At 34.6% G+C, this 15,129-nt stretch overlaps 1 protein-coding gene across 14 annotated transcripts in view; it reads right to left on the bottom strand.

Moving 5' to 3' along the window:
- The window catches only part of LOC126855040 (protein abrupt), a 75,031-nt gene that overhangs the window by 2,487 nt on the left and 57,415 nt on the right, over positions 1 to 15,129 (bottom strand). The window contains exons 9-10 of one of the 14 annotated variants that reach the window (XM_050602367.1): positions 4,679 to 5,052; positions 2,591 to 2,730 (exon numbers count right to left, since the gene is read on the bottom strand). The exons of 11 other annotated variants lie outside the window; for them this stretch is intronic. In XM_050602367.1, coding sequence (XP_050458324.1) covers positions 4,679 to 5,052 — 374 coding nt within the window. In that variant the 3' untranslated portion in view covers positions 2,591 to 2,730. Of the gene's footprint in view, positions 1 to 62; positions 2,731 to 4,678; positions 5,053 to 5,253; positions 5,808 to 15,129 lie in introns of those variants that run through there. 2 more of the 14 variants (XM_050602366.1, XM_050602371.1) reach the window with 2 other exon arrangements.

The following is a 15,129-nucleotide window of genomic DNA, read 5'->3' on the forward strand; positions in this document are numbered from 1 at the left end:
TTAATTATTAATGTTAGTGCGTAGGTTGTAAAACATTGTAACATACAATAGAATACTCTAGATTTTTCTGTGAATACTTTTTATTATACAAAGCATTACTTAAATAATATATAGACTTTATTTCGTATGTTTTATATGTATATATATGTATAAGCTAATACCTTCTAAAATAGTGCATATAATACTCTATACATTATTCACCATACGAGCTGTCAGTCATGATAATAACAGTTGACAATAAATAATACAAAAACGAATCGCGATCAGGCTGGGTCTACAATAGATAGTAAACTCTGTTTTAACATAAGCCCTAAAATATAACATAATTTCCGGCAAGAAAATGTTTTTCGCGCTGCCTGCAGCTCTGATTTCTAAATCTTCTTTTAAATCGTAAGCTTTAAGCGAACTGGCCAGATCCCAGTTCTTAAAGCTTACGATTTAAAACTTTCGACCGATATAATAGATAAGAAGAACAGAAGATACCTATTATAGACCCAGCCTCACTGATATTTTATATGTATCAATATAATGCATTCTTTATGCGTTACATTTTCAAAAATTATCATCATGAGTACACAATACAGTACATTCTAGTTTACTTCGCATTTAATGACATTTCCTTTCGAGATCACAACTAACAACTCGTACATATATTCACAGATATAATATATATACTTTTATGTGTTCCAGAATACGCCGTATATATTCGCGGCGTATTCTAGTATACATGATCTCGAACGTAATGTCTCCTGGGAAACTCTTTATTTAGGGAAATACTGATAAAACGTAAGACTGTAGAAAAATAAGGCGTGTTGTCCGGCGACCTTACTTCTAGTCGACATTATTCATTTGCGATTCACTCGCTCACATAGATCTGTGTATCTTCGCGCGATTTTGTGATCTAATACATTCGCCAACATATATATATATATATCTCTCTCTCTCTGACATCTCACTCTCGAATTTCCACGCTTTTTTTTCGTCGCTAGAGCAAATTAATCTTTAGAGCCAATCGTACCTGCTCGATTTCACGATTCTATTTGTCGCTACATTTTTCGGCATGCGTTCTCCCGTTCGGTTTCTACATTCTTAATACTACGTTATTTAACATAAGGCTGGCTTACTCAGCTTAGAGGAACATTGTTTTCTCTTTTAGATACGTAATAGCTAATCGTTACATCTCGATGTCGGTGTCTACGTACACTTGACACCGAACCTCGCTGTGTGTTTATGTGTATCGCTTGATCCTATGGTTTGATCTACGTTTCGAATTCTACAGGAAATACTGTCCTTCATATATTTTATACAAAATCAATTCTATATATATATATATATATATATATATATATATATGTATATATATATATATGTATATCTCTCTTATGCATCTGTGTACATATATATACTCTATATAATAGCATTTTATATATATTTATAGATTTTCTCTTTTGTCGATATAATCTCTCGCATATGTACAGTGTGCGCTTTTCGTCAGGGATAAACTTCACGGTGGGTGCGTATATGACAGTTTCGAAATAAAGCACTGAAGATAGTTCGATTTTCACTTTTGTGCATCTCCTATCACGCGAAAAGACTATACTATCCTCACTTTTAGCTAATCCGCAATTCTACACATTCTTATTAATGCGTTTTCATTTCGCTCATGTCTCTCGATACTCTGTGCATAGTATTATAAAGTATTATCCAATTTACGTGTCGATCAGACTCTCTTCCAACTTTCATGATTCAAAATAGTTTTTGCGTCGCGATAATACGCTCTATTTTATATTAATTTGGAATTTGTTCTTATCGAAAGTAGTAAACGAGCACAAGTCTGAATTTTCTTGTGCACAAAAAATTATTGTCGATTGATGTCGATTTAAATGTTGTATTATTTAAATAATTTTAAATTTAATACATTATTTTCCCATAATTATTGTGCGATTTAATTCTATCATACAAGTAATAATTTTTGCAAATAATTTTACCAAATATCAATTACAATATTGTTAATTAAATTTTATTATTTTGATTAAACCATTTTTATTACAGTAATTTCAATAAGATATATACGTAATAATTCGAATAATTTTCTAAACTTTCGATTCGACTAAATTCCGATTCTAATCTTAGATATTTATCGCCACGCAGCTACTACATTAAGAAAACAAAAATCAAAACGTCTTTGGCAAAAGTCTCGTTCAAACAATTAAAATTATGACATGTAATTATACTTATAGCAACCTTCGCTTGTTAATCAGACGTAAGTCCATCTCAAGGTCTTAATCTGATCCCACTGAACAGGATGCTTCAGTCGCATATGATTTCTAACACTGTTGGGATGAGAGAAGGTTTTGGCACAGGAAGCAACGGGACAGGTAGGCGAGTCTCTGGGATAATGATGATCCAGATGCGCCCTCATCGCGCTGATGTCGTGAAACGTCCTGGAGCAAAGGGGACATCTGTAACCATGCTGCCGATGGTGCTCCCGTAGTAATCTCTGTTGCCTGAAGTCCGGTTGGCCGCGCTGATATTTGCTGGTAGTCGTGATCGTCGTGGTGGCCGTAGTGGAAGATTGATTAATTGATGCGTCGTCTTCCAGTGGCGCCTGATGACGGTGGTGAGGAGGAGGGACGGATAGTGGATGATGATGGCGATGCCGATGATGTTGCTGGTGATGGCTGTGGTGGTGGTGGTAAGCCGCACCCTCTGCCTCATCAAGCCCGTGATCTGCAACCACCACCACACCAACATTACCACCAGCCACCACCACCGTAATCCCACCCCGAGCTATACACGATAATGCTACGCGCCCAAACCTCGACCCAACAATGTTCAACATCTAGGAATATTTCCCGCAGCGAAATTATACTGCGCTCTTACTTTGATATTAATCAATTACTAATTGTTATTGGCGCGGGTGAAGACTATCTGTGCAATTAGTTTAAAGCACATATGTTCTTTGAACGTAATTAATTATTCTATTATTTTGTTTTCACAAAAATGAAAAAACTAATCACAATATTAAAATAATTTTTTTTCTTAATTACACGTATTATTTTCTTTAATACTTATAATTTATATATATATATATATCTTTTAATGACTTGCCACTATATGTATTTAAAATAATCTCACATGAAATAGTCTTCGACAGCTCAACATAAAAATTGCATTAAAATCTTTAAAATATACATGTTATATCTTTCATACTTTCATTATAATAATAAGCATAACAAATGAATACATATCACATAATTAAGAGCATGACAGATGTTGACACATAGCTAGGATAATCGGATTATAATGAGCTCGATGAGCTTTAAATAAAATTCTACCAAAATAAAAATACGATATAACACGCGCATGTCAAGATTTCTTACAGGATATATAATTGTATTTTAAATATGATTGGAAGGAGTCTGTATCGTGCAAGAAAATATAAACAATGCCATTTAATCATATTTTTTAAATGGGAAAATCAGGATACTTTTTTTAGATTAAATATCTCTTATATTAAGAGTATCTGGATTTTCGGCGAAAGGTAGCGGAGGTGTTCAAGATTCTATCAACAAGGCTTGTCAATAAATTCGCAAACAATTGAGTATATGCCAGGTTTTTAATAAATCTCCTATCACGTTATTAATTATAATTATGCGTTCATGTAATTATTTGAAATTATGCATTCGGTCAACTTTTGTATACTCATTCGGTCTCGTATACATTTCATTACACTTAATGCATGCTTTTGAGCGCAACGTCAAAATATCAGACATCATTTATTATTTTTGTGTCATATAAAAATCAGTATTTACGTAGTATTATTTTTGCATTGCATTTGGGTATGCATTTTGTTTGCCGCCCATAAGATTCATGCAAAACACGCAGCTCGGCGATTACGTTAATTTATTTGTCGCGGTGGGAAATAATTTTATGCAGAGTAGCTTAAATCTCTTGCGCTGGTTTTATTTTTTTTATCACGTAATTCCTATTAATATTTTATTTTCCAGTAAATTTTTAAAGTATTGTTACAATTTCAATGTTATCAATCGAATCACATCGAAATTATCTCATATAGATAAATCATATCTAGCTATATGATGTTAATAAATAATATATCATGCTATATTTGTCATAATCATTATTGGAAAAATTGTAAATTTATCTGCGATTTATGTATATGAAAGAAATAAAAATAAAAAAAATTTACATTACTTTCAACGAAACATAATTTGGTTAATCATGTATAAATAAAATTTTAAAATAAGTAATTTTCAATTTGTCAAAAGCTACCATTGCATTTTCACATTTTGTAGAAGTTATAGCGTGTCTGTGAAAGCGATATCAATCATTAACCCTCGATAATATCCAAATGACTGAGGCGTATTGGATATGTATTCGGATATTTCTCGTTGTTCTATATCGATCACCATTATCTATAAAGCTTCATATTCCATCACGAGCAAAGCCTCAAACGGATTAAATAAATTTTGGACAAGCAATTGGTGTAACGGCGGCAGCCGCAGTCGCGACGGGCATCCTCGTCACAACTTTCAACAGCCATATCGAGCGGATAGCAACCCCTGCCGCGTGATATCGACTAAAGTCTCTCAGCAAGTGGCGAAAACTTGATCGCGTCTCGACGCGTTTCCAGACGACCCGTAGACACCGAACGTACTCATGGCAACGAAGACGGCGATTGATGCTGCTGCTGCTGCTGCTGTTGAACGGCGGGATTGTTCATGCTAGGTCTTTGATGGATGCCGTGCGCCTGCAGCTGATGATTGATCAGGTAATGTTTGGTCTTGCACCGCTTGCCGCATACGTTGCACTGCGGCCACGTGTCCGGCGGCGGCCAGTTCGAGTGGACGTTTTTCACGTGCTGCCGTAGGTTGCTCGGCGACGAGTAGCTACGGCCGCAGTAACGGCATAGAGGTCTAGCATCGTCGTGGCGCAGTGCCGTGTAGAGCCTCGCGAAATTCTCCACCGCCTGTGTAGTATCGGTGGCGGCGGCCGTCATCGCGGCTTCTTCCCTCTTCGGCATCGCCGATCCTACAACCAGGACGTGCCCATCAGTTGATACTATTTTCTTCCTTGCTCTTTCTCTCGCGATCTTCGACTCTTCTCGATTCGCTACTCGCATCTTTCTCTATCATCTGATCTCTCGACTATTTCAGATCGATCTATATTCATGTCGATCCATTCATCTTCAATCTATGCTCATCTCTGATCTCTTCTGTTCACTGTGCCAGTCACATTGATTCACTTTTTCTCTGTCTCTCACCTTCTCTTTCATACTCTGTCTTTTTTATTCTTCCTCTCCCTCTCATTCGTTCCACACCCTCGAGCGCACTTTCGCGCTCGATTCGTCTGTCTCCCTTTACACGCATACACACATGCTCGTTTTCTCTCTCATTCACCCATTCACTCACTCCTTATATAGCACAGGCATATTCACACGCGTACTACTCTCGTACTCTCAGGGCATGCCCGGTTGTAGGATTTTTAGTGTGTTGTTGATGTTGTTGTAGTTGTTGATGTTGTTTCTTATCCAAAATGTAATTTGACGGCCTAGACTAAACGAGTCGCAAGACGTTTCCGTATTTGTTGTACGTTTATCTCTCTTAATTTCGGCATCATGCTCATAGTACGACGTAATTGAACGTATATCCGGTGCCATAATGCAGCTTCGCAACATGCAATGTTATTCTCGCATTTCGGAATAGCTGCCGCCGCCGCGACGCTTCTTTCACGTCCTCCAAATGGGGTGGGAAATTCGGGGAATAAACGTAAGATCCGTACTCAATCTATCGACAAGCATCGTCATCCGCTTTTGTCTTTGTGCACATCGAGTTTTCCAAGAGAGAGATTGAGAGAAATAGAGAAGGAAGGATAGAAAAAAGAGAGAGAGGAAAGTGGCGGTGAGAAAAACGGATTGGCAAAGAAGGGGAGAGACAGAGAGTCAAAAGGATGAAGCAGAGAAATGGAAGATCCGGACGGAAGAATGGGATAAGGAAGAGCAGAAAAGTTAAGTGTGAAGGAGAGAGACAGAGCAAGAGTAAGCGAACTACGTAAGAACCCTCGTATTGATCCACTCTCTACGCCTCGTTACGACTATCTTTCCTACGAATCTCTAAGCATAAGGCCTCTCCCACTTTCGTGTACGTCTCATTACGTAAAAGGGAAGGATATGTAGATCCACTGCTGCAGTAAATATTCGTTTTACATAAAGACTTCTCCTTTTATGATTATCAAATATATCGCAAATATCTGATTTTTTTAAAATTCCAATGTTTTAAATATTGTATAATGAGAAATCATTATTTTTTTGCTAAAATAAAATCTGTTTTTAATTTCTAAAAATAGTTGATCGCGCAAAAGAGTTTTATAAATATTTTTTTTCTACTTTATAATGCAAAGAAGGCAACAAATGTCATAACGTATTCCTCTCTTCCTCTATTAACAAAGATAAAATATTATTTTTATATTAAAACATTTTTCCAATATAAAAAAAAAAAATTATTTTTTATACACTGGCAAAAATAACTTTGAACCAAACTTTGATCAACAATATTTATATGACTGTAGTATTTTCCATTCTCGAAATTGAGTTTTGTCGGCATGAACAACATGCAAAAAATAAGAGCGTAGTATGTAGACTGTTTTCTGATTTATGGTAGACGACAAACCTATTTATTAGAATTACAGAGCCGCATATATATAACGCGAACCATGGGAAATCGTATTCCGTGATGATTTATGTATCAATTGGGCTACACCAGAATTCGGATGGAATTAAGGTCACATCGCTTCTAAAGCATTAAGATTTCGATGTGTTTTTATCTCTCCTCTTTTCATCTTTTCTCAGCAATTTTCAAATTCCGCGTGCATTCATAATAATATAAATAAAAAAATATAAAAAATCTCTTATCTTTTTTTATTTTTCCGTCAAAAAAAATTTAAATACTGCCTAATTTAATTTATTTAATCGGTAATCGTTTATAATAAATTTCCATAATATTTGCAGGTTGTAAAGCTGATAAAAGTCAAAACTTTTGTTTGAGCAAATATTGCAAATAATCAACTTAATTGTTTGCTGATTTTTCAATTATTAAAATCATATCTCTTATATTAGATTCGAAATATTATTGCTACATGATTATTTTTTAAGCATAAAATACATTCAGGTAAGACAGTGATTAATCGAGAAATCTTGAAAGTTCAGATTCGATCGATTGAGGTAAGAGGTGTATTCATCTGATTACAGCCAACCTCTAAACCGATCAGATGGAAGAGAATGATAGAAAGATGGGTGTGTGGGATGCGAAAAAGAGCGATGAGCGGAAAGACAAAGTAAGGAATAGGCAAAGGAAGCAAGAGAGAAAAGTGGAAAAGAACAGAAGAAGAATAGTCGGCATGATAAAGGATCTGGGAAATAGGGAAAAATGCTAAGAGATTTAGAGAAGATAAACGAAGGGACGTGATTTCTTTTATAAGAAATTCTTCTTCTAAAATGAAATTACCTCTCGAGAAAATGTAAAAAGTTCTGCGAGAAAGCTAAAAAAATAAAAATTTACTTCTTCACTGCTTAACTTGATCTCAAAGCGAATAAAATGGAAGATAATATTTTAATTTTATTAAAAGAAAAGATGTATGGATATACGTCTCTAAATCGGCGGAATTTAATGATATAAAGTAAAAAGATCTTATGGAAATAATAAAATTAGCACCCAACGTACTTTCGTACTCCCGTATTTATAAGTACTCTCAAAATTTTAATGTCATTACAAAATATTTTATATTAGTCAATGCAAATTATTCTGATATAATCTAGAAAATTATAAATTATATTATATTTAATTAGATTTTTAATCATATATAAATTTTCTTCTAAAAGCAAACATTAAATAATTTAAAATTTTATACAAAAGTTCCAAGAGTAAATTCTGTTACTTGCCTAATTATTCTTAACATTGGCAAAATACTTTATTTGATCAAGACCAACTGAAATTTTCACTGTTTTACATTGTATATCAACACAAGCGCATAGGAAAATGAACTAAAGACAGTCCATTAAGAAAATTCACAAGAGAGAGAGAGAGAAAATAAAATATTAAAAGATAATACAGCGAATTTTAGGTAAACGTCATGAGATTTTTGCGAAGAACTTTAAGTAGAAGGAAGACATATAGGGTGGACACACCAGTGTTGTCGACAGGGAGGGAGATTCGGTAGCAAGCCAGGATGATTGCGCGAGTCCATTAGCGGCGTCGCTCCGACGAATTGCGCTGCATTAACGAGGACCTGCTTCTCGAGGAGCAGTCGGCACGCTGATTGGCCGAAGGGAGCCCGAAGATCGATGTCTTCGGGTTTCCGGGAAAGTCCTTCCGCGTCTGCCTCGCGTTACCGCAGGGGCAAGCAACCCGAAAACGTCGATCCCGTTGAGGGAGGAGAAAGAGAGAGACATATATATATATATATATGTATGTATATGTATATATAAACGAGGATCGATATATAGCGGTGCAATTTCTATTCCTGGAAATATTACCGAAATGAGAAACGAGCCTTGATGCTACAACAAAATCCGATTTACTGTTGTGGTGGTAAAGTGCGAGACAATCATCAGCCAAGATTTCCACAGCATCCTGTGGGAATTAATCGGAAATAAAGTTTAAATCTTGATTACTTTATATATTAAATTTTCCAGAGCTTTAAATTTTAATTAAACAGTTTCTTCTTTTTCAAACTACAAATAATTTTTCATAAATTATCTCAGAAATAGAATGTATTAATTGTTTATTATTAATTTTTCGAAATTGACGATATTCATAAAAACTCTTTCATAATGTTTTTATGATGTCAATTAGAAAAATCAATATAGAAAATTTTTATCGTTCTGTTATATAGAACTATGATGGAACTGTGTTCACACCTGGCTTCCAACACCAGTTTTGTTAACGATCAGTTACATCAGCATTCGGCACAATTCAAGCTTTAGCTTTATGACAAGCAGTTTGATATATTGCAATCGTCGAGTAGGAAGGAGGAAGTCCGAAGGGTAGAAAAGTTTAATTTAGATAGCTGACGTGGGTTACCTACAGACTTGCGCTCTTTCCCTCAACGCGCGATTCAAGTTTTTTTTTTTTATTTTTTGGGGGTTAAAGAAAATATATCACGTGCATTGCGATGAGAATTATTTTTATTCAACTTTCGCTCATTCGCTCGCGTGCAGACGGGGATATAAAAGACGTAACGTTTCGCATTGCATGAATTCTGCATCGCTTTTGTAAATAATTGATCGAGGCATTTAAATCTCTGACCTTGGCATTCTTATACGATCTCTTGGCATTCAAATTTAATTAGAAAGAAACCAGTCTTCAGAATATATATATATATATATATTAAAGACAAAATAAAAAAAAATTTAATTTTTGCATATTTTAATTAAATTTGCTAATTTCGAGTATTGCGACTAGTAATAAATTTTCGATTTATTATTTCTTTCGATTAATCTATATTTAATTATCCTATATATATCAAAAGTTTTTGTTTGATTTAATTTAATTTTATATTACATTATTTCTCGCGGATTATATATTATATACATATATAATGCAAAGTTATATAAGACATAGTGAAAATTATTAAAACCAATTCTTTTTTTGAAAAGTTTGTTATAATTAGATACACGAACTATTTTCTATAAGATTGATTTTTCATTTCACTTCAAAAAGTTTCCACAAAACGACACGAAAAAAACGATTAGACGATGCCTTTTAAAGTTTTTTCTAGAGAAGAAGTTCATAAAACGAGACAGAATAGGATGAGTCTTCGAATTGAAAAACCATGTCTTCCGTTCAAAGTTTTTCCCAACCATCGGGATATGACGCATCGCGCATCATACGTGACATAAGAAAGCACATTTAGGTGGAAAGGAAGAAGAAGCGTATAGTTGAAACGACTTTCGTCCTAGTGGGTTGGATTTGCAAACGCGAGGGTTGGAATGAAGCGACGGGATGGCGGGAGCCGCCTGGATGAAACTGAGATTGCTTGGCAATGGCAGTAATAACGAAAAATATAAAACTATATATATATAAACGTAAAATGGGAGAAACATAGCAGGCAAGAAGATTACGATAAAGATATCCGAAATAAAAACTTGCTTTTTACTTTGTAGCGAAAAAAAAGATATTTTTCCGAATTAATCATTTTAAGGTTGAACAGAAATAAATAAAAATTATATTACATTCCATAAATTTGTAATAAGTATTAAGTTTGCATGCTTAAAATAAGTTTTAATTTTATACTCCAAGTTACCTAAGTTGAGCAACAAATATTTTAATAATTTTTTAAATATTTTTTAAAAATAATTTAATTTAAAGACGTAAAAGATAAAATGTATTTACAATACATAAAATATATGTGTATAAAATAGCTATAAATATTATTATATCTAGCAATATACAACATATATTTTCAAAAGTATGTGTCAGAAGAAAGATATGTTAGATAATAGAAGATTGGCATGGATACGTGATATGGAATCGTACGGATACAAGAGGTACGGAGAAAGGATAAGAAAAAGTATTGGAAGACATTGAAGGGGATGAATATCGTTGTGCGTGACGCGCGTGTGTTAAGACGGGAGTGCGCGCGTTCCAGGCACGTTAGAAGAAAATAAAGGGTGGATTTACGTATTCGGAGTGAATTTCGCCTGAGGAGATTGCCAGAATCATACAGGGACAACAGAACCTCATAAAAGCTTCGAAGAAAAACGAATCGTATCAAAAAACGCATAAAACAAAAACTTCCTTTCTCTCTCTCTCTCTCCCCATTTCAAACAATTTATAAGAAATTAATCTTGTAACGCGCAAAAAAATAAAAAAAAAATAAAATTATTTTCAAAGTGCAAGGTTCAAGAGAGAAGGTCTTGGTTACTAGCTTGATACAAAGGAAAAAAGATATTCGTAAGAAAAGATTATCCAATATGTGCATTAATCATTTTGTGGAAATTGTGTACGCCCACAAATACGATTGCTTGATCAAACTAGAAAAAAAAAAAACTCGAACAGTATCGGCGATTACCGAAGGAAATGATATCTGTGGGGCGCGTGACATGCGTGCGTTAAGCCGCGGATGCGTGAGACACAACACGTCAAGAAGAAAAAAAGTAGAAGGCGAATTGACGTAGTTGAAATGACTTTGGTCCGCGAAGGGAGCAGCGAAGGGTGGAGACGAGAGTGAGGGATAGGCATTTGGGCGATCGGAGGTATCAGCGAAGAAGCTTAGGGTGGTTGGTGGTGGTGATGGTAGTGGTGGTAGTGATGGTGGTGGTAGCGGCGGCAGCGGAGGAGATGGTAGTGGTGGTTGAGTGGCGGCAAGGGGTGGCTACCGGGGGCAAGTGAGGGCAGATCAATGCGAACATGTGCGGGAAATTGCACAGGGATCGATCCCAGGACCCTCGGGGAAAGCGCGGCCTCTATGTTTTTCTCTGTCACTCCCTCTCGCACCCCGCTATGTACCCTCTCTGCCTCCGTTTACTCTATCTCTCATTTTGCGTCTTTGTTCTTTTTTTTCCTCTCTTTTTCTTTTCTTCTCGCTCTTTCACGCGGATTTTGTCTCGCTTTTTTCATGCAAAATGCCTCCTTCTTTCGATTGACAAGTACGTCATTTACTAATATTATTAATAATCTAATTGTTTTTTGGAAAAACTTTTGAAATAAAGCAATGAAGTTATATGTTACAATGGAATATATGTATAGTCTGTTGTTTCATTATAAAAAAAAAATATATAAAATATAAATATTTATTTTTCTATATAAAATACAAAGGAAAATACAAGGCAAAAAGAGCGGAAAATGAATTATACAAATTTCAAACATCAATGAAATTCAATGAGACTAATACTTGAAATAAAAAGTCTTTTTGCCAAAAGAATATCCATGGGGAGTCTAAATAGTATATCCAATTTCTAAGAAAATTTATTTGAAAATATTGAATTACCAACATGTTGTTAAGAAAAGAGAAAATTTACCGTACATCTTAAAATTCTGAATGGCTTTCTTATAAGTTCTCAGCATGTAAGTCTAAGAATGTATAGAGAAGAAAACAGGAAAAAACACACAGGAAAATTTTACGATAAGAAATAATACAGCAGTAAAACATGTAGTAAATAAAAAATTCAACATATCTGTTAGCATTCGTCATTGTGCAGACATATACATTTATATGTATATGTAAAAGTAAAGAGTAATATATTTTCTTAAAATTTTTAGAACAATTTACCCTAAAGGGGTTAAACAAGATTTTCCTCCACATATATCGAAATTTTATTTTCACACTATTTTAAAGTCGCGTATCTCAGGAACCAAAGAAAAACCATCACAAAAATTCAAAACGTGTATTATACTTAGAAATGTACTCTGTACTATAACATAATGAAAAGAAAAATGATTTGTGCTGCGATGATCTTTTGTCAATTTTTACCGAAAAGTTACTATTGTTGCCCATTTTCGATTCTTTATGAATTTACAGCTTCGCAATTGCTCTTGATCAAACTAGTGTCGCGCGTTTCTCACGGATGCAGCATTCATAAGGCGCAACACACAGCTGAGAAGATTGATTACGCCCGCCGCAGCCACACCGTCGCCCACGCGAGTTATATTAAAGACGTGACCCGACATAAAGGTTCCTTGTCTTCGATTCCTATCTATCTCTTTCTCCCACCCGTCTTTCTTCTATGATCACATTGATTTTCTACAGTACTCCACCCTCAGTCCGCGTCACTTTGTCCCATCCCTCCCTCTCCCCTTCCGCTCCCCCCCCCCTCCCGTCAATCCGCTAATTTACTCTCCGCAAACTCTCTTCCGTAAGAGAGTACACCGCAGAAGCGGGATACAAACAAGTACGCATCGAACATGTACCCGCGACTTCTTCCTCGATGTCTTCTTATCGACGTCCAAGCGTCGCGCTGAAAGCTGTGCGACTGCTATTTACTCGCGAGGAGTAATCCGGGAACGAGTGCTTGAAAGCTTTGCAAGTTTGATTGAATTCCGGTAGCGCTACCGACATCAGAATATGGACAGATTGCTAGCTTCGAAGTTTATCCTTTATAAAAGCCGTTTTTTTGTTTTCCTCGCAAAAGTTAGCAAATATCATAAACAGGGTAATTTCGATCAACACAATCGACTATAATTTTTATATCTTAAGTAAAAAGAATAATCTCAGATTATTAGCAAATTGAATCTAATCTTTTACACACATTTTATAATAATTATATTTGCCGAATCCAAATCCACGATAGTATAATAATAATGTATAGAAAAGCTAATATATTAAATTCTTTGCATTAAATATTCTATTTAATCTTTTATCATGCATATTAATCATTTCATTTTTTCTATCATTTAAATTTTTGATTGTACAAAATAATTGGGGAAATACATTCACGTACATCATAATTGTAATGTGATTTATTCCTTTTAATTATCGCGTGCGCATAGCAGCCTTTTTGATGCACAAATTTATTATTGTCAATTTATTTAAGAGTTCGTGCTTTTTTCAGATAAAAGTATATTTGAACTTTTCATTGTTTATGATATTTTACCTTTGATGTCCGCCGTTTTTATTGCGTTAAGTGGATTTTGTAGGTAATTTTTTTTTCCGACTGACCGCCCGACGTTTACTACGCTGTTACGATGCACATGAAATGCATTTTCGTTTCTCTCTCATTGACAAGAATCAATAAAACCAAAACAGAATATTCGGATAACAATCTCACACGATGGGAAACCAAGTACATTCTTTCTCTATTGTTTGTTTTCTTTTGTCGGTTTCAAAGTAATGCAATTCTAAAACTTTATTGCGCAAAAAATAATAAAAATAAAATAAAAAAAAATAAAAAGTATAAAAAATTACACGCCAATGCTATTTGCCATAGTATAATAATATTAGTAATAGTAAGGGAAGCATTAGGATGTCTCCCAATGTCACTTAAATTGAAAACGTTTTCCTATGACTTCCTGCTGGTTAAGGTTAAGAAAGCAACCCTAGTCTATGATCCTTAACAAGGTATGGCAAGTTGTTTGCCCTCCTGTTTTCCAGATCACTGGACTTTGGTAGTGTTTGACCCATCATATTAATAAAAAAATAGATAAATAAATAAAATTAAGTTTGTTGAAAAAGAAAGTAAATTATCCCAATGTTTAAACATATTTATATTATTGTGCGATTTCTGATCAATTATAATACATAATCGGCTATTCACAAAAAGACATCACAAAAAATAACGTGATAGATTTTAAAAAAGAATTGTAATTGTCATTTGTCTGAAAAACGCAATAATATACGGACGAACCACCCTTCGAGCTATCCAAGTTACTCTCATAGCACGCGCACTCGTAGTAGCATGTGGATCTTACCAAGGCGGAGACAAGGGATGTCCGAGACATTAGTAAGGCAAGAGAAGAAATAAGGGCGGCGGAATAAGGTCGGATAAAAGAGGGATATCAAAGGACAGATAGATAGAAGGAACGATAGTACGATGGCAAAAAGAAGGGAGATACGAGAATAGTTCGACGTAGCATCATGCATTTGTCTCGTTGCTTTGCTTATCGCGCAAAAATCTCATTTTTATTCTCCCGGCAATGTTTTCCGCTTTCATTTAGATCTCGTGTAGACCACCTACGTGTAGATACCCCGTATCTCTCTCTAACCCCTAGAATATACCTGATGGCATCGCCACTCTCAAAATAGGCTATTGTGTAACCAATCTCGCGTCTCCGGATCTTTTTTTTTCCCAGGTCTTTATTTTTCAACTGCAATTTTTGTTTCAAACAGTTTAATTAATAATAAAATAACGTCAACGACCTTTATCAGCTCCTTATAGCTTCTCCCAATTTTTGCACATCCTTAATTAAGAAAATAATTGACGTAGTTAATTAAAAAAATATATATATATATAAATAAAATAAAAAATAAAATTCATACTAATATAAATATTTTTGTCTATGTTTTAATATTAAAATTTTATTTATTCTATTGTATCAAAACTTATTATTTTGAAAAAAAATACGATATCTTCTCTTGATTTTTGTTTTGACAAAATTTGAGATATATTTGAATATC

Source organism: Cataglyphis hispanica, chromosome 15 (genome assembly GCF_021464435.1).
Source record: "Cataglyphis hispanica isolate Lineage 1 chromosome 15, ULB_Chis1_1.0, whole genome shotgun sequence".
Taxonomy (NCBI): Eukaryota; Metazoa; Arthropoda; class Insecta; order Hymenoptera; family Formicidae; genus Cataglyphis; species Cataglyphis hispanica.